The 20,456-nt window shown below is 34.6% G+C and overlaps 1 protein-coding gene across 21 annotated transcripts in view; it reads left to right on the forward strand.

Annotated features, from left to right (window-relative positions):
* The window catches only part of LOC123558248 (C-Jun-amino-terminal kinase-interacting protein 4-like), a 109,248-nt gene that overhangs the window by 44,885 nt on the left and 43,907 nt on the right, over nt 1–20,456 (forward strand). For 15 of the 21 annotated variants that reach the window (XM_053543046.1, XM_053543051.1, XM_053543048.1 and 12 more), the window contains 8 exons: nt 4,224–4,313; nt 9,957–10,139; nt 12,200–12,238; nt 15,934–16,156; nt 16,506–16,658; nt 17,107–17,284; nt 18,581–18,799; nt 20,277–20,339. In XM_053543046.1, coding sequence (XP_053399021.1) covers nt 4,224–4,313; nt 9,957–10,139; nt 12,200–12,238; nt 15,934–16,156; nt 16,506–16,658; nt 17,107–17,284; nt 18,581–18,799; nt 20,277–20,339 — 1,148 coding nt within the window. The remainder of the gene's footprint in view (nt 1–4,223; nt 4,314–9,956; nt 10,140–12,199; nt 12,239–15,933; nt 16,157–16,505; nt 16,659–17,106; nt 17,285–18,580; nt 18,800–20,276; nt 20,340–20,456) is intronic. The other 6 variants (XM_053543058.1, XM_053543064.1, XM_053543066.1 and 3 more) reach the window with 3 other exon arrangements.

The raw sequence follows: 20,456 nt of genomic DNA on the forward strand, positions 1-20,456 counted from the left end.
AGTAGTATGGTGCAGTGTGTTTTGATATAGAAAAAAACGTAGCGGGGAAAGTCCTGGCATTACTGTCTAATGGAGGATTTTCAAAAGGATAAACATTCTGTCCATCTTTATTTCATTTCTTGTTACAACATAATAATAATCATAATTATATAAACAAAACTGCTTTTTTTTTTTGTACCCCCCGACAACAAAGTTGTAATGGGGGGTATACTGGTTTCAGGGGTTGTCTATCCGTCCGTCTGTCCATAGACACAATCTTGTGCGCACCATCTCTCCTCATCCCCTTGACACAGTTTAATGAAACTTCACACAAGTGATCAATAACAACAGTAGTTGTGCATGGGGTATATTAGGTTCTTTCAGAAAAAAAATTGCAGAGTTACAGGACTTTGTTTTTTGTTACTATACTATATACATAGACACAATCTTGTGCACACCATCTCTCCTCATCCCCTTGACACAATTTAATGAAATTTCACACAAGTGATCAGTAACAACAGTAGTTGTGCATGGGGCATGTTACATTCTTTCAGAAAAAAAAATTGCAGAGTTATGGGACTTTGTTTTTTGTTACTATACTATATACATAGACACAGTCTTGTGCGCACCATCTCTCCTCATCCCCTTTACACAATTTAATGAAACTTCACACAAGTGATCAGTAACAACAGTAGTTGTGCATGAGGCATGTTAGGTTCTTTCAGCAACAAAAATTGCAGAGTTACAGGACTTTGTTTTTTGTTACTATACTATATACATAGACACAATCTTGTGCACACCATCTCTCCTCATCCCCTTGACACAATTTAATGAAACTTCACACAAGTGATCAGTAACAACAGTAGTTGTGCATGAGGCATGTTAGGTTTTTTCAGCAACAAAAATTGCAGAGTTATGGGACTTTGTTTCTTGTTAACATACTATGTACATACAGTCTGCATATGCAATCTTGTGCGTGCCTAATCTTCCTAACCCTTGCACACAATTTAATGAAACTTCACACAAGTGATCAGTACCAACCCTAGTTGTGCATGGTGCATGTTACGTTCTTTTAGATAAATATTCTGCATAGTTATGGGACTTTGTTTTTTGTTTCTATACTGTTACATACAGTCTATATACATACAGTCCACATAATTATGCAATCTTGTATGGGTCAAATTGCAATGTACTGTGTCAGTGCATGCGGGGGGTACATTCATCAGCTTTAGTGATAGCTCTAGTTAATTACAATCAACCGCAACTTGTGTATGAGAAGTCTGTTTTTGAAGCTCACAGGTCATTGCTCACAATAGATTCACCAAACTTGGTCCTTGGAATCATTGCAACTTTGTATCAAACTTTTAAAGCATTATTTGAATGCTTTTACAACTGCAAGAAAGTCAAAATAAGAAGAAAGATTAAACAACTTTGTATTTTCATCTGTTTTAATTGTAAGATAAATTCAACTTTTTTATAAACACCATAAGTTTATCATATTTAAAGGCAAAATAACCTTGCTGTGTCCCATACATACAGTCAGCTTGGTTAGAAAGGGGATCTACATAGATTTTGTCTTATTAGTCCTACATTAGTTGAAAACCAGGTTTGTGCTTCATCTGTCTTTCTGTCATTCCGTCAGTCTGTCCCATTTTGTCAGTCAGAAACATTCATGGATGTATTCATGCATAAAAAGTTGCAGACCTGACAAGAAGAAGGGTTTAAAGTTTTCAACATCTTTGTAAGTTTGAGATAGGGACTGGTTGTACATGGAAGACATCATCTTGCTATGAAAATATGTTTCTGCAAAGATATTTAAAAACACATCCATTCAACAAATTTACCATAACAAGCCATGTTTCACATGCAGAACAGACAAAGAAGTGAAAGATCTTAAAATAGTGTGTTAGTGTTTTTTTAGCTTGACTATTCGAAGAATAAGTAGAGCTATCCTACTCACCACGGCGTCGGCGTCGGCGTCACACCCTGGTTAAGTTTTTCGTACCAGTCCACATTTTGACAAAGTCTTTTGAGATAAAGCTTTGAAACTTTCAACACTTGTTTACCATCACCATGTCCAGTTATAGGCAAGAGTACATAACTCTGTCAAGCATTTTGACTGAATTATGGCCCCTTTTGACTTAGAAATCTTGGTTAAGTTTTTCGTACCAGTTCATATTTTGACAAAGTCTTTTGAGATAAAGCTTTGAAACTTTCAACACTTGTTTACCATCACCATGTCCACTTGAAGGCAAGAGTACATAACTCCATCGAGCATTTTGGTTGAATTATTGCCCCTTTTTGACTTAGAAATCTTGGTTAAGTTTTTCGTACCAGTCTACATTTTGACATAGTCTTTTGAGGTAAAGCTTTGAAACTTTCAACACTTGTTTACCATCACCATGTCCAGTTGTAGGCAAGAGTACATAACTCCATCAAGCATTTTGGCTGAATTATGGCCCCTTCTGACTTAGAAATCTTGGTTAAGTTTTTCGTACCAGTTTATATTTTGTGTAAAGTGTTTGACATATGGCTTTGAAACTTTTATATCTTGTTCAGTATTATAGTCTCTATTAATAGGCAAGAGTACATAACTCTGTCATCTTTTTTGGCTGAATAATGGCCCTTTTTGAACTTGGAAATTGGTTCTGTTTTCGTATATGTCCATGTTTTGTCAAGACCTTTTGACATATGGCTTTTAAACTTTAAACACTTATTTATCATTATGATTTCCATCTGTAGGCAAGAGTACATAACTCTGACAACTATTTTGGATGAATTATGGCCCTTTTTGTACTTTGAAATTCTTGTCAAAACTATTTGAACTGTGGCTTTGAAACTTTTAACACTATTAATAGGCAAGAGTACATAACTCTGTCATCTTTTTTGGCTGAATTATGGCCCTTTTTGAACTTGGAAATTGGTTCTGTTTTCGTATATGTCCATGTTTTGTCAAGACTATTTGACATATGGCTTTTAAACTTTAAACACTTGTTTATCAACATGATTTCCATCTGTAGGCAAGTGTACATAACTCTGTCAACTATTTTGACTGAATTATGACCCTTTTTGGACTTGGAAATTAGTTAAATTTTTCATACAAGTCCATAATTTTGCCTAACATATAACTTAATAACATATTTGCCATCATGGTCACACATTGCCATTTAGTGCAAGACTAATGGAAATCCACAAATACAGGAACACTTTTTGTTTAATCCATTTTTTTCTTTTGTCTGAAAATCTATGGAAATATTTTGACCCCATTCTTCAATCAATTCTTCGAATAGTCAAGCGCGCTGTCATCCGACAGCTCTTATTTCTTTTTGCTTAGGTTGAATTTTAAAGGCACTGACCTCCAGATTTAGCTAAAAATAATCTTTCTTTCAAATTGAAGTTTGGTCATATTATGAACATTAGAATATGAGTTTTTGTTTCTAAAATATTTTTAAAATTCCAAAACAAAAAAACAAGAGGACCTCGTTGGGAATCGAACCTCGGACCGCCAAGGCAATAAAGATATTTTCCCGTCGTCGTAACCAATAGTGCTGTAGCGGAATTAGTGAATTATGAATATAAAATACAGATATTTTTAATCGAGACAGTTTACCTGGAGTAAAGCATTACAAAAATTGCGATTTTCATCGTAAAAAGTAGTAAAAACAGCAAATTCTCGTTTTTCCATAACACATAGTTTGTCAGTAATTAAGTTATATATCTTTCTTTAAGAAATATAGCATTTATTTCCAGATATCTTAAAAAAAAAATTTTTTTTTTTGTTGAACGATCTGGAGGCCAGTCCCTTTAAAATAACACAAACTTTCACAATAACATCACATCAGACAAAAGTAAAATACTAGTAGGTCTTTAAAAGAAGTCTGCAATACCTACGCATACATTCCCAAACAAATATTTAGATGTTGTTTTTTTTTGGTCATCCCATTTTATATTTCATTAAAATAGCAGTCAGTTCATCTCTGTGTTTGGGATAGATTTTTGAGAGATCTACTAACAGTTTTATATACAAGCTGAAGGTATTACTTAGATGAAAGGTATTGAAAGAAATAAGACATTGCTGGTTTTACATCACATCAGCTGCCTGTCTCACAGCTGTGGCCAGCACACATTCAGAAGTTACTGTATCAATTTGTGATGCAGTATGGGCAGTAACTCGCCATACATGAAACCAGAAGAAAATGTAACACAAGCCAGACATAAATTCTATATAATGGTGTCTATTTCAGTGGAGAAAGTCTCGTTATTACAGCAAGAGCATCACTGTTCAGATTTATTATTCAGTGGTTACTGTACTTTATACCATTGATGATAAATTTGTGAGTAGGCTTGTTATAGAATAAGCATGTCCAACACTGTGATATTATCTCTTCATATGTATCACTTCAGTTATAGTGTCTCCAGTCTTATGTCTTCTGAGGTAAATACTGAAAAAAATTACATCTAGATAGGATACAGCTGAATTGTGGAACTGCTAGATTTCCTGAAAAGGACAGTGCATGCTGCTGCAAAAGTTTTCTGCCTGATTTCTCAAAGGACTGGATTGGTATAAGTCAGCTTGTTGATATGGCCATTTTTAGCTCGACTTTTCGAAGAATAAGTAGAGCTATCCTGCTCACCATAGAGTCTGCGTCGCACCTTGGTTAAGTTTTTCGTACCAGTCCACATTTTGACAAAGTCTATTGAGATGAAGCTTTGAAACTTTCAGCACTTGTGTACCATCACCTTGTCCAGTTTTAGGCAAGAGTACATAACTCCATCTTGGATTTTGGCTGAATTATGGCCCCTTTTAACATAGAAATCTTGGTTAAGTTTTTCATACCAGTTCATATTTTGTGTCAAGTGTTTTACATATGGCTTTGAAACTTTTATCACCTGTTTATTATAACAGTCCCTATCTGTAGGCAAGAGTACATAACTCTGTCAACGATTTTGGCTGAATAATGGCCCATTTAGGACTCATAAATTGGTACAATTTTTGTACGAGTCCATGTTTTGCATTTGACATGTGGCTTTGAACACGTGCTTATCATCATGATTTCCATCTGTAGGCAAGAGTTCATAACTTGGAAATTTGTTTAGTTTTCATAAAAGTCCATGTTTTGTCAAAACTATTTGACATATGGCTTTGAACCTTTGAACTCTTGCCTATCAACATGATTTCCATCTGTTGGCAAGAGTCTGTTAAGTTTTTCATACCAGTCCATATTTTGCCTAACCTGTTTGTCATATGGCTTTGTAACTTTGACCACTTGTTTACATAGTCTACATATGTAGGCAAGACTACATAACTAGGACAAGGACTTTAGCTCAGTTACGGCCCTTTTTATAAATTTGTTAAGTTTCAGATACCATTCCATGTTTTGTCTAAACTGTTTGATTTATAGCTGAAACTTTGAACACTTGCTTAACATCAAGGTCACACATTGCCATATAGTGCAAGACTTATCCAAATCCACAAATGCAGGTACATTGTTTTATCTATTCGTTTTCTTTTGTCTGAAAATCTCTGGTAATATTTTGACCCTATACTTTCATCAATTCTTCGAATAGTCGAGCGCACTGTCAACAGACAGCTCTTGTTAAATTTACTTTTCAAGGTAAAAGGAGAGCTTGTTTACTCACCCCATAGCCTTCATCTGCATACAGACTTGAATGAAGTCCTGATGCACTCAGTTTTTCCACTCTCTCTTTAAAGTTACTATATGGATTTGCTTCAAACTTGGAAATAGTTTTTCTCTCATTCACCCACATCAAAGTTATGTGATAAAAGTCCATGATGTTGCAACAATACTGAATTGCTTCTAATCATCACCAACATCTTATATGAGCAGATCCATAAGACCTGCACCAGTATTTCATGAATTATACCCAACTTTTTACTTTTTGAGTCGGCTAAAGGCTGAAAGCCTTTTGACGAGTCCTTGCTATCCAACGATTCTCTAAATGGACCAAATAACACAGTGAAGGGATGTAGTTCCATTAGATTTCTCAAACTTCAAACAGTTCACTGCATGAATGAAGTTAAGTTGTGTCAATTCCCTTTGCTATGACCAATATACGATGTAATCTGTCGTATTTATGACTTGTAATTGTGCAATTCTCGAATGTAACTCATTAAGCATAAATGTGCATTTTAAGAATTGCGCAGGCTTACAAAGCTTGGGTAACATCCAGCGAAAGACAAAAAATAGTTCCAGCAGGGCTCCAGATAAGATGCGTATTAGCGTAAATTACGTATAGAAATAATGCAAATACGCATGTCTAATAATTTCTAAGCGTATAAAAACGTATATAAAATTACAGAAACGCACACAATGCTTTTTTAAAAACAAAATCTGAATTGTCTGGATGCGTTAGGTAACATAGCCTATCAGCCTTAATTCTCCCACATTGAACGTAAACACGCATCGTATGATTTCTATAAACTTTGCATGGGTTGAATTTTGCAGTCAGTAAACGGATAAATTATCGGAAGAAGAAGCTCTTACTGGTTTGTTTGGTTACTACTGATATTAAAAATGATTTTAATTCTTATTTTTCGAAAAATAAACAAATCGGCGAAACATTAAATTGTATTTTCTTGTAGTTTTTGAAATCGAAAGTAGATCGTCTATGTTTGGCGAAACGAAACAACTTTTTTATGAAAAGATTTAAATAAGAGGTAATTTAACCATAAACTTCAATGTCAGATACTGCCAATTGCTGCTAAATGTCTTCGTATCATCACAATTTGTAAAATATATTGTTCAAACTGGAGAAAAGTGTAATAGTATCCGGATATAATATTTTGGGTAAATATCGAGCTGTGTTATGAAATTTTAAGAAAAACTAAAAACAAACTGAAACTGGTAGACTATACTGTCAGTACATCAATCATTAGCCGGCTCAGGCCATTCAGGCCTTTGATTAATCTCTATTAGAAATGTTTGATTGACCTAAAAAAATTATGTTGCACATATGCATGTTTCATGTGCATGAACTATGAGAAACATTACCACAGACAGTGCATAATGTTCTATCTGATAGAGGGAGTGTCCTATCTGTCAGGGGTGTGTCCTGTCTGATAGAAGGTGGGTCCTATCTGACAGAGGGTGTGCCCTAGCTGTTGAAACCTTGTGTTATATAATCACCTATGTTATGTTTGTTTTCTTTCATTGCATGTTACAGCTCCTTGGCAAGGTATGTTTTCTTGATTTGTCCTGTGCACATCTTTTATTTACAATTTTCATTCATTATTACACAGTACATTCATGTAATATATTTGTGTATGTATATATGTGTGCTGTTATTAGATAGCTGTTTTAAAAGATCTTTGCAAGATGGAATTTTATAGGAATTTTTGCTGAAACGGCACCGACACTTCGGCTTTTATCGATCTTTTAGATAGATATATATGCTGTAGTTCTTTGATAAAATTTTGAAAATGAGTTTGAATTGAAAATAGATTTGTAGATGTTATGTTAAATATAAAAAAATTAAATTGAAATTGATGGATAATATTTGAAAAGACTATACATAATAGATTTGTCAGTTTGTGAGAATACAAATTGTATAACAGAATCTTGCAAAGGTAGTTTGTCCCCAGTATATCCAACCTAACATGCATGCATCATGTGTATGACATTGTGTACATTTTAAAGATTGGCTGGCGGTCTTCCTGGTATATACTGCTAATTTAATACAGTGTGGATACTATAACAAAATACATGTAACTTTATTCAGAGAACCGTGTATTCTGTCCATACTTCCTCACAGGCAGGTTTTGGAATTTTAGAAATGTAGTTTCAAATTGCTTTTTAACATAAGTAATTACATGTATTATGTTCCGATGATGGTAAGAATGATTTTAAAAAAGCCAAAAGCATGCCAGTAAAGATGCTTGACCTGGTATATCAGATAATTTGGTTTAATATATATATATATATATATATAGATAGATTAAAGATGTTGCTTAGTTATAATATAATTATCTGTAAAGCAGTGCTCATATTATGTTTAAGATATTTTATTTCATGCACATTTGATTTTGCAAGATTTAGTCATGTCTATTATGCACCTATTAAGTCTTGTCATTCAGATGTGACACTGTCAGGCTTGACAGAGATTTTTAGCTCAACTTATTCTAAAAATAGTGAGCTGTTCTACTAACTCAAGCGTCACCATCTCTGTCACACCATTGTTAAAGTTTTGTGTGGAAGTGAGTTCATATTTAAGTAACTGTTGCATGTATTGGATTGAAACTTCACACAAGGCATCATAGTCCTCAATCCCACTGAAATGAGCAAGTTAGAGAACTCTTGGTTCTTGGTTAAATTTGATACAAATTATGGCCCTTTTTTAAAATTTGGTTAAAGATTACAGTGCAACTGATTACCAAGTGGATTGAAACTTCACACAATGTTTCCCAGTGATCAAATTTAACGAAATAACCATATTAATTAAATTTTGGTTTGATTTATGTAAAATACTGTCCTTTTCTGACTTAAAAGATTTAGTTAATGTTTTGTATGCAACTACTTAACAAGGTGTGTCACAGTAATGATTGAAATTTCACACACATCCTCTTTTCAAATGTATGTAACATACCTAAGTAAGAGAACTCTTTGTTGTAGTTAATGTAGCTTAAGGCCCTTATTGTCTTAGAAATTTTTTTGAAGTTTTGCATGTAAGCTCTTTTCATTGCCTTTATAAATTTTTTATTTTTTTTCAAATTGTAATAAGATAATTCAGTTAAGTCTTGTTATGTTATGGCCTTTGTTCAACTTTAATGTTGTTGAACAATTGAGAGGGCTGTCTTAATGACAATTCTTGTTTTGACTGTCCTGTAACATTTTGTGTAACTAGAAACAAGTAAAGTATCATCTGATACAACAATCTCATATGCAGTGATCTCCCCTGACAGTACAGTCCTTTACTACCTCAAACATGATGAACGGATGTTTTCCTCATTTGATTATATACATTAGTTAATTACATTTTTTGAACATTCTTCAAAGAAATAAGGAAATGTAGATGATTTGATTAAAAAATGTAAAAAATGATTATTATTCGTTTTAATAACATCAATTATTATTCAGCTAAAGGGAGGTAATCACTATAGGAAGTTTTATATGGCTGCATTTTCTTCTAATGAAAGAGCATAAATCTTTAAGTTAACATGAAACTGTTATGTTTGCTGTATTAGCTGACTGATATACTGTACAGTACATAACTTAACCCTTTTTGTTGTGGGTGTGTGGAGGGCTAGAGGTCGGTCTTTGGTATGATATCCTTACACACATATCACCTGCTGAATTTACTAGAAATACGTAGACCTGTAGATGCTACATAATGTGCAGGTGGAACTAACTTGGAAGCTGTCTTCCATGATCTAAGCACTGCTCAAATATTGGATCCAAACAATAAATTGATTTTTTTGTCAGTTAGACAGGATGCTTTGGCTGCATTGGCTTACCTTGATTGATGTGATTTATTTAAGTTACAATCGGCAGTCATCATTTATTGTCAATAAATTGGTTTAGTACTAACAGTAGTTTAACTTTAGACCAAGTATATACTGTTTTGAGTTTGATAATTTTAAAGCAACTCTTTAACATAGTGATTGTGAAAATCAAAAAGTCTCTCTTTGTTTAAAATCAAGTTTCATTAAAGTTTCCATATTTTTTAAAAATGCATTAAAGCAGTCTGCAGTGTTTTCAAAGTTTGCAGTGCTATTCAATTTAGAGAAATATTTGCAGTCTGACTGTCTACCAACATGTATTGAGTACCATTTTCGCTGTAATTTTCTTGCAATGTACATTTTATATGGTATACAAGTATAAAAACATTTGTCAAAATTTTCACACAGTGTTGTGAAAGAGAAGCTTTAAATTTTTTGCATGTATCTTTTTAATCGGCAGACAATTGTCTGTTGCTATGGTGATGACTATACCAAAACTATCATGTTTTGTTTTCTTCAGCTTCAGTAATCTGTTCAGTAGTTCCCCTGACAAACCAAAGAAGAAACCTCTGCCTGTTGCCATGGTGAAGTACAATGCTCCGACAACCAATGTGCAGCCTGTTGGAGACCCCAATCAGAAGAATAGGGGCAAATATAACCTTGGAGACAAAAACAAGGCGTACGATTTCCTTCAAGATGACTTGTAAGTACTCAGTGATCTGATGCATGTTAACTGGCCATGTTCATTACTTTTTGTTCCATGAGAAAATTCAAAAGCATTCTTAAATACATGTTCTTTGAATTACTGCTTTTACAAACTGAAAAATGGCATTACACCATTATCAAACAAATTCTTGGACTTATATGTAGAATTAACTAAAAACTTAATAAAACTGGAAATATATGTCAGTTATATGAAAATTTAATTGAATGTCTGGCTTTAACAGATATATCATTTTATAGGCTTATATAGGCAAGAAGTTTTGATAATTGGTCATTTTTATGAAGTTTGGTGTTGTGCATGCTTTTGTTTCATGAATAAGTGTTGAACTTTTCCTTTAGTTGTCAAAATACTGGAGAATGAAGTTGGTAAATAGAGGGGCTGTCAAATTTCAGGATGGAAATGAAGTCTGGAATTGCTCATAATTGTCACGGTTACCATACAAATCTCAACATACCTTTCTTGGTTACCATACAAATCTCAATATTACTGGATTGCTCATTTTGAACTTTTGCTGGTGGCGGAGTTTTAGTTAATATTTTTTTACACAGCAGCTTTTTGTTATTTGTCATTCAACATGAATAAATGTGTATAAAGTGCTGGATTTGCTATTTTTTTCCCATATTGCGGTCAGTTTGTGGCGTTTTTTTGTGTGTGTTTTTCTAACTCTGTGATTTAAAAATGAGAGACCAACAGTTGGATCAAGACAAAATTCATACACTGGTCCTACAAAAGCAGAACTGTATAGAACTACCTCATGTGAAAAAATGTGACAAAACTTGTAACTTTTGGCAGCCCTGAAATTGGAACATATTTTGTTTGTAGTGTATGCACAGTCAAGTCACATTATTGCAAGTTACCACAATCCCTACTATTAAACTACAATCCTATTAATGTTACCTTAATTACAGCATCAAGCCTACTTACTCTTACTTGTCGGGAACTTAACCTGAGCACTTACTGGGATAGGTTTTTAGAGAAATATTTTATAAACATAATTGTTAAAGCAATGTGGTAACTGAGGACATTCATATATTGTGGATGCATTGTTTTCCAAAATTTATCAGTTCTAAGGTATTAATTGTAGACAAACTTCATATTTTAATGTGGACTTTATTGATAAATTTACCAAGAATTAAAAAGTGAATGAATTTTAACATTACTGACAAGGTGTGGAAAGCTCACACTCTAGTTTAACAGACTCAGTTAGCTTATTTGACTTGGGGCCTCTGTGGCCGAGTGGTTAAGGTCACTGACTTCAAATCACTTGCCCCTCATCGATGTGGGTTCGAGCTTCACTCGGGGCATTGAAGTCTTCATGTGAGGAAGCCATCCAGCTGGCTTACGGAAGGTTGGTGGTTCTACCCAGGTACCCGCTCGTGATGACATAATGCACGGAGGGGCACCTGGGGTCTTCCTCCACCATCAAAGCTGGAAAGTCGCCATATGACCTAAAATTGTGTCAGTGCGACATTTAACCCAACCAAAAAAAAAAGCTCATTTGACTTATAATCAAACAGATGTGAGTTTGATCATCTTGTATGGCAAATTTCTCCATAATGATATGATTAAAAACTGCTGTCATGCATCACCCACAAATTCATTTCGCGAAGTCAGATACTTGCAGAGGACTTGAAATTAGAAGTAGTACCTGACTTAGTCTTGGCTGGAAATGACTTGCATTCAAAATCAGGACTTTGGTCATCTACATCTACTAAATAAGAAAATTTATCTTTGAGCAACACTGTTTAACTGAACAAAGCATTCCAGTAGCTCTTGTCCAGGACTGAGCTTCATTTACACAAGTGTTCCAGTTTTTTTTTTTTTTTTTTAGTTAAGTGTTCCATTGTAGTGTATGATGACGGATAATAATATAGCAGCAAAACTGAGACAGAGCTGTGATACACCACATCAAGTCTTATAACCTTGTTAGTGTCATTGGAAAGAACTAAAGAACTGTATTGCTGAAAATAGAACTGCATGTTCATATGTAACTTTTTTATATTCTGTAAAGTTTTTTTTATGTATTTTGAACTTTGCAGAAACAAATCACTTGGTGAACCAATTGTATCACAACCAGAGTATGTTATATATTTTATTGCAACATCTCCTGTATACTGCTTACCTCACACTAACATATCATACTTACAGGTCTGGGAGTTTTCAGGCTTTGTCCTGATTTCAGTCTTTTAATAACCAGATTTTCCTTCTCTCCTTAACGGAATCCCAGGCCTGAATACTAATACATACTTGTATACATATCAAGGGTACATAAATACTTCTCATTGAACTTGGATACTGTTTAATAAAAACAATGGCTACTTTGTTGTTTTTTTAAGGACCTGCCCAACAGCATTTTAAATATTACTTGAAGTTAATGTTAGAATTAATGTAATTTAAATCTTTAAGTCTTAACTGCTTTTTCTGCTGTTTATTATTTTGATGACAGAAAAAAGTCCAGCGTTAGGCTATAGTAATCAGTCCAATGTAATGTATTAGTTCTGACAGAAGAAAATGTTATTAACCCTTAGCCTGCTAAATTTCTATAATGGACTGGTCCATCATTCAATTTGGGCAATATCATTTATTATTCGAAGGGGTGTTTACTGAAAATTTACTGACTGAATAGTGAACAGTGCAGACCATGATCAGACTGCACGGATGTGCAGGCTGATCTTGGTCTGCACTGGTCGCAAAGGCAGAATTATTGCCGCCAGCAGGCAAAGGGTTAAAATATATATTGTGTACATTGCGATACCCTATCTCTATGTATAACATAGACAATAGTCTTGAACTGAAAAATTAAGACTTAGCCCTTTCAAATTGCCCATTGCTCTCCTAAAATGCTGAGTTTGACAAAGGGTGTCACTTCCAGTTAATCAAAAGTGCAGAACTACCTTAATAATACTCATTAGACATTCATCTTTAGTTACATACACACTTTTAAGCATACACATAAAGTTCAAACAATATGACACACCTTTTCACATCAGCAAAAAAGATCTGAACCAGGTGTTTTGAAGTGTAGTTTGTGCCTGAAAAATGTTTAGTGTTAACAAAAATGTAATATATGTGGAATTTCTCTGCAATAAGTATGTTTTACTTAAAGTGTTTTAAGATTAACAATTAATTTTTCCATATGCATAATTATGTTGTCAGATACTGTGTTTAAGGTAGTTCTGCACGTTTGATAATAAAACCGGAAGTGATGGAGTAACATCATTTTTCCGGAAAACGTAGAATAAAGCCTGGCGTAGAATACGGCATACAGAAATGAAAATCATTTTATGAATTAATGGCAACCCGTGAGTAAATTTATTTCAGTGGCATTGTTACTATCTCTCTAAAGTTAATATATGGGTGGACGGATAGCTCAGTGGTTTGCACACTGGCCTTCCAATCCTGAGGTCCGGGGTTCTATCCCTGGCAACTATTCGGGAGTTTTCAGAAATGCTTTTCAGTGTTTCCCACCCAACTAAAGGTGTACTGGTCAGGAACCCAGGCAATCCTTGCGTGTATCAGTGCTATACACTGGGCACGTTAAAGAACCAGGCTGTCTATTCGCAACAAGCTAGGCTAAGTTAGCCGGACAAGCCTGTATCTGATTTCTGATCTCTCTGTCGTGGGGGCTTTGTCTCACTCTGTCCCTCTGGTCAGATCGCTCTGTGTCTGTACTAGTAGAGGATGAATTATGCGCCCTGTGTGGCTACATTTAACTATATAAAGCGCCTTTGAACGTGAAATTGGTCATGAAAAGGGCGCTATATAAATCTGGTATAATAATAATAATTAAAACATCTGTGACGTTAAATAATTTAAAATAATGTCTTAAATTATCTTGAAATTTGCCGCTCACTTTAAGTTTGGTCAAATAGCTCAAAAATAAGCACAGGGACCTATACATTTTATTTTACCATATTATAGACCATATATATATTTAAGACTGTGAGAAGTTTCATTAAAATCTACATTGTAGAAAAATTTCTCTTCATGAAAATAATATGAAAGTTGTGATTTTCCAGTAGACTCCCATTATGAAAAATGGGTGAGGTCCAAATTTTTCAAATCAGTCTAGCGAAAAATCAAGCACACAACCCTATCATTTTTTTTTACTGAATTTTCTCAGTATATTCTTAAGTTTTGAAAAATCAGGGTTTAATCAAATTCTACATTGTGGAAGTTTTCGATCCAAACGTGCAGAACTACCTTAAGGTGTAAAAATGGCAATTGAAATGGGCTAGTATTTTATCTAATGTTCATACACATGGACTACATTATACATAGGGGTAATTTATGACAAGTGCACAATATCAGTTTTAGTGATACTTTCATTCTGGTGTGGTGCCAGTGTTAGACACAAGTTATAAAATATTTACAGTATTTTTTTCTTCTTCAATTATGTTCAAGACCCAGGAGTCAGTCCATGAAATACAGTTTTAAAGTTCTGAGGTACATAATCATAATTTAGTTCTCTGTACCCTTGATTTGTTACTGTAGGAGTTTATTCCCTAACCCGTGCTAACAAAATTGAGCCGCACCATGAGAAAACCAACATTATAAGTGCATTTGCGACCAACATGGATCCAGATCAGCCTGCGCATCCATGCAGTCTGGTCAGGATCCATGCTGTTTTGCTTTCAAAGCCTATTGCAATTAGAGGAACTGTTAGCGAATAGCATGGATCCTGACCAGACTGCGTGGATGCGCAGGCTGGTCTGGATCCATGCTGGTAGCAAATGCACTATAATGTTGGTTTTCTCATGGTGTGGCTCATATGACTTGCTAGATACAGTTTCCTTATAAACAAGATCTTCAGCCTTCTTTTTGAGAGTATCCAAGCAAAGATGTCTAACTTTACTTATTTCTAGCTAGTGAATCTACTACATTTTGGAGTATCCAAGATTAGATAAGAAAACTTTCATATTTTAGAGAATGTAAAGTTATCAGAACTTCCATGTTTCTAATACAATTACAATTTTTTTTTATCCTTTTTTGAAACATTTATTTTCATTAAGTAACATTACATTATACAACTTCAATCATTTGTATTAATTTTGAAAAATGGGGTTTTAGTTGGGAGAAAAAAAAATCTCTCTGGAAAACAAAGTTGAATCTAGAACTCATCTTTAACTTTCCTCCACAGTTATTGAAGTAATTAATGATTTTACAGCAGTATAAGATTAATGCTTATTCTTGAATATCATTCAAATGTCCATGGTCTGCTGCCAGTCATTAGTTATATTCTAATTTATATCAATGAACATTTATTCTTTTTAGTTAATAGTTGGATATCAAAACGGGACCTGCACAACCTTTCTAGCCTTCTATTTCTATTAAATCTCCTGTATTATATATATCGACTTCAATACTGTTCCAGTTTTGGTATGGCTTCTGTTGTACTCAAACACAGGTAATGGTATCAGTACACCAGTTCTGTATTGGTAACGGTTTCAACTGTTGAATCAGGCATATGGTGACAGTTCTCCAAAGTCCTTTAATTACATTCTATAGATGTGCGCAGTCTTTGCTTATGTTTTGTTCTTAATAAGATATTCTAGTTTATCAGTTAACATATGTTTGTTTTTAAATATGGTAAAATTAAGTTTACTAGTATTTTCAAAAAAGTTGGTTAATTGTGAATTTTTGTATAATATTAAAATTATTATTATTTAAAAACAAAAACATTGATCTGCACATCTTGAAAAACAAACTGAGAAATGTTAAATTTAGTTTTATGCTTAAGTTCTTAGTATATGAAATATGAATATCTTCTTAGTACATCTGAAAAGGCAAAGAAAGAGAGAGAGAAGGAAAGAAAGGAGCAGTATAAACAGGTTCGTGCGCACGTGAAGAAGGATGATGGTCGAATGCAGGCGTATGGATGGAGTCTACCTGCCAAGTTTCAGCCACAGATTCCAAGTGCCCAGTCACGGAGCTCGGTGCCTGTTCCTGTACCAGTGTATTGTCGACCCTTACTGGAAGGTGAACTTGGGTTGAAGGTGAGCTACTCCACAGTATATACTTATCAAAGGCAAATCTTTTATTGGCATTGAGTATTGATTTAAACAAATACTAAGTACAAACATTTGAACTTTTCAATTTAATGAACCTTTAGGCATCATTTTAAATCACAATAGTCATAAATGTTACAAGGAAAATGTGAATATACAAATATCTGTTCATTGGTATTTTCTCGGAGTGTAAAATAATTGTCAAATGCTAAATGTTATACCCTTACAATATGTGTGTATTGTAGATTAGGGCAGGCAAGATCTAAAATAGGGAAAATAAGCATGATTTAGGACATTGGTGTTTTTCTTGAACATTTATGTGTCAAAAAAATTTCAGATTTGGTGTGCTGCTGGTGTAAATCTTACAGGAGGTAGAACTAAAGATGGTGGCTCCATTGTGGGAGCTAGTGTCTTCTACTCTAACCCTCCAGAGATAGAGGACAGCAAGTCTGGAAACACTGAGGTGGATAAATTAGAACAACAACTCAAGGTAGAGGATATATTGAAAATGATAGAGAATAGTTAGATTGTTTGATTTTGGTAAATTCAGTATATGATAAAAGTGTTAATTCTAGTTTAAATGGTTGGTTGTGTTCAGTGCATGCCACATAGCTGCGGTATTAAGTTTGCTGAAAGAGTCACTGGTCTGTTTCTTTGCCATTGTCAGCACTGACTTGGAGGGCTCGTGCTACCTTTGTTCCATTATATAAACCGTGCTCATCTTGTACATTGTCATTTGCTCTACCAAGCTGCCTGCTCCTCTCTGAAGTAATACAAAAACCAATGGAAAATGAGGATGTTGATAAACATCCAGTTTGTGAAGGTCATACGAAACAGCAGTCAGTGTTTTACTATACAGCTAAGGTTTTATGCACTTGGTAATTGTGTAAGAATAATGTTTTTACTTATTGATTTTTTTCTTGTTTTTGTGTCCACAGGATCATGAAAATAATATAAAGAAATTCGAGAAAGAGCATCTGTCTTCCTTTGTGTGGATTTGTACAAGTTCTCATTCACAGAGCAATGCTTCTGTTGTTGATGCTAACAATCCTGGTGATATACTTGAGACTTTCAGAGTGTCTACTACACCTATACTCTGTATAGCTAGTGTTCCAGGTATGTAAAATACTTGAGACTTTCAGAGTGTCTACTACACCTATACTCTGTATAGCTACTGTTCCAGGTATGTAAAATACTTGAGACTTTCAGAGTGTCTACTACACCTATACTCTGTATAGCTAGTGTTCCAGGTATGTAAAATACTTGAGACCTTCAGAGTGTCTACTACACCTATACTCTGTATAGCTAGTGTTCCAGGTATGTAAAATACTTGAGACTTTCAGAGTGTCTACTACACCTATACTCTGTATAGCTAGTGTTCCAGGTATGTAAAATACTTGAGACTTTCAGAGTGTCTACTACACCTATACTCTGTATAGCTAGTGTTCCAGGTATGTTAAGTACTTGAGACTTTCAGAGTGTCTACTACACCTATACTCTGTTTAGCTAGTGTTCCAGGTATGTAAAATACTTGAGACTTTCTGAGTGTCTACAACACCTATACTGGGTACAGCTAGAGTTCCATGTATGTAAATTACTTGAGACTTTCAGTCTACAACACCTATACTCTGTATAGCTAGTGTTCCAGGTATGTAAAATACTTGAGACTTTCAGAGTGTCTACAACACCTATACTCTGTATAGCTAGTGTTCCAGGTATGTAAAAGAAATAGTACATTTAAACATTTACAGTGGCCACCTATACTCTGTACAGCTGGTGTTCTGGGTATATAAAACAAATGTACTTTTAAACAATCAGGATGGCCACCTATACTGTGTGCAGTTGATGTTCCATGTATATAAAGCAAGCAGTACTTTAAAACATTCAGTGTCCACCAGTCCTATACTCTGTACAGTTGGTGTTCAAGGTATGTAAAACAAGCAACACTTTAAAACATTCACAGTGTCCACCAGTCCTATACTCTGTACAGTTGATGTTCAAGGTATGTAAAACAAGCAACACTTTAAAACATTCACAGTGTCCACCAGTCCTATACTCTGTACAGTTGGTGTTCCAGGTATGTAAAACAAGCAACACTTTAAAACATTCACAGTGTCCACCAGTCTATACTCTGTACAGTTGGTGTTCCAGGTATGTAAAACAAGCAGAACTTCAAAACCATTCACAGTGTCCACCAGTCTATACTCTGAACAGCAGGTTTTCCAGGTATCTAAAACAAGTAACCCTTTAAAGCATTTACAATAATAAAGACTATAGTTTGTCTACTTTACCTGAACGCTAGGTAGCGACCGTTCAAAATAATCACTTAATATATACATGTTTGTTTCGTTTGTGTGAAACAGACTATTCTTGAAACATCCTGTTTAAAGTATAGTTGTTCCTTGTTTACAGGAGCTCTGGAGTCAGATTACCCTGTGGATGAGGACATTCTGAAAGCTGAGTCATATCCCCAGTACCCAGACCCGGTCCCTGAAGACACATCTAAAGGGGAGAACAAAGATGGAGTGGAGGATGCTGGTGTTGGTGGGATATCCTTTGTACAGTGTGCAACAGGTGGAGCTGGTAAAAGTAGCACATCATCTCCAGTTGGCTCTCCACCTGGGTCCAGAGGTAACTACACAAGATTTGCTTGTCTTGCTTTGTTTTCCTTTACTAAAAAGTGGGAGATTTTCGTGGTAACAGTTTGTTTTGCTTCCTTGCAGTTTCACAGTGCAGAATCTGATTTGAGCTGCACCATGAGAAAACCAGCATAGTGCATTTGCCACCAGCATGGATCCAGACCAGCCTGTGCATCCACGCAGTCTGGTCAGGATCCATGCTGTTTACTTTCAAAGCCTATTGCAATTAGAGAAACCATTAGCAAACAGCATGGATCTTGACCAGACTGTGTGGATGCGCAGGCTGGTCTGGATCCATGCTGGTCGCAAATGCACTATGTTGGTTTTCTCATTGTGCGGTTCATTTATTACTAGTATTTTCTTAGGCATCTAGTAGCAGTACCTTTCTCAGAACACATAAAGCTTTAGTTTAATAATGTATACACCACTTCATTTTTAACTAAAACACGAAGGACTGAATCACTCTTGGACAAAACATTTCTTATTGGATTTTATAAGCCTGGTCACCCTAATCACAGTAGTAGAACTAATCTCTCATGAGTTTTCCATAATAATCAGTATTTTATTTAAGAAAATTGTGCAGATATAATTAAGTGATTTCTGTGAAATTGAATGGTAGTATTTTGATTTGTTTAAAGTAAAGTAGAGGTTTTGTCCAAGTATTGAGATGTTTTTGTCCAGTAGACTTCTTGCCTATCATTTGTAGTTTACTTTTAAGGTAGTTCTGCACGTTGTAAATTTATTACAATGGCACTGTTGCCATATTTTTAAAGTCAAAATATGATATTAAAACATATCACATGTTAAATAATTCAAAATAATGTCTTAAAATTAGCACGAAATGTCCGGTTTACTTTAATCATTGCCAGAGATCTCAAAAATTAGCACAAGGACCTATACATTTTATTTCATCAAATTTTAGGCCATGCCTTTACAACTGTGAGAAGTTTCATCAAAATCTACATTGAAGAAAATTTTCTATTCGCGAAAATGTTTTGAAAATTATGATTTTCCCATAGACTCCCATTACGAAATATTGCGTGAGGTCCCTATTTTTCAAATCAGTGCAGCAAAAAATCAAGCACGCGACCCTATCTTTTTTATTTGCTTAATTTTCTAGGTATGTTCTGAAGTTTTGAAAAATCAGAGTTTAATCAAATTCTACATTGTAGAAATAATTTCGATCCAAACGTGCAGAACTACCTTAATAAATGGTAAGCTCTTAATGAATAGGTAAATATACCAGTAGCTTCTTTTTATCAAGAGCTTCAGATATAGTCAGTAACGTTCTCTGTTTATATTTACAAATAATACACATAGTTCCATCTACATGTTTACATTCAGAAGAATGCATTTGTTACATAGCAAATTTATGAAGGTGTAACGTTTATTGTTTAAGGATGATTTATCTTCATAAAGTTGTCATGCTGTTTACTAACTGTGTGCACATTTTGGTACTATTTTATCAGATGCTTCACCAGGTCGTTCTAACATCCCAGAGGCTGTCTCAGAAAGACTCTCTAAACAAGAAGGTGGGAAATGCTCGTTTTTTTTATATCCTCCATTGTAACCATATTTACTGTACTGAATCTTGACTGATTAGGAGTGGTACCATCAATGTTGAGTGTTGTTATATTTTCTGGTCCTTT

This window comes from Mercenaria mercenaria, chromosome 5 (assembly GCF_021730395.1).
Source record: "Mercenaria mercenaria strain notata chromosome 5, MADL_Memer_1, whole genome shotgun sequence".
In the NCBI taxonomy this organism is placed as follows: Eukaryota; Metazoa; Mollusca; class Bivalvia; order Venerida; family Veneridae; genus Mercenaria; species Mercenaria mercenaria.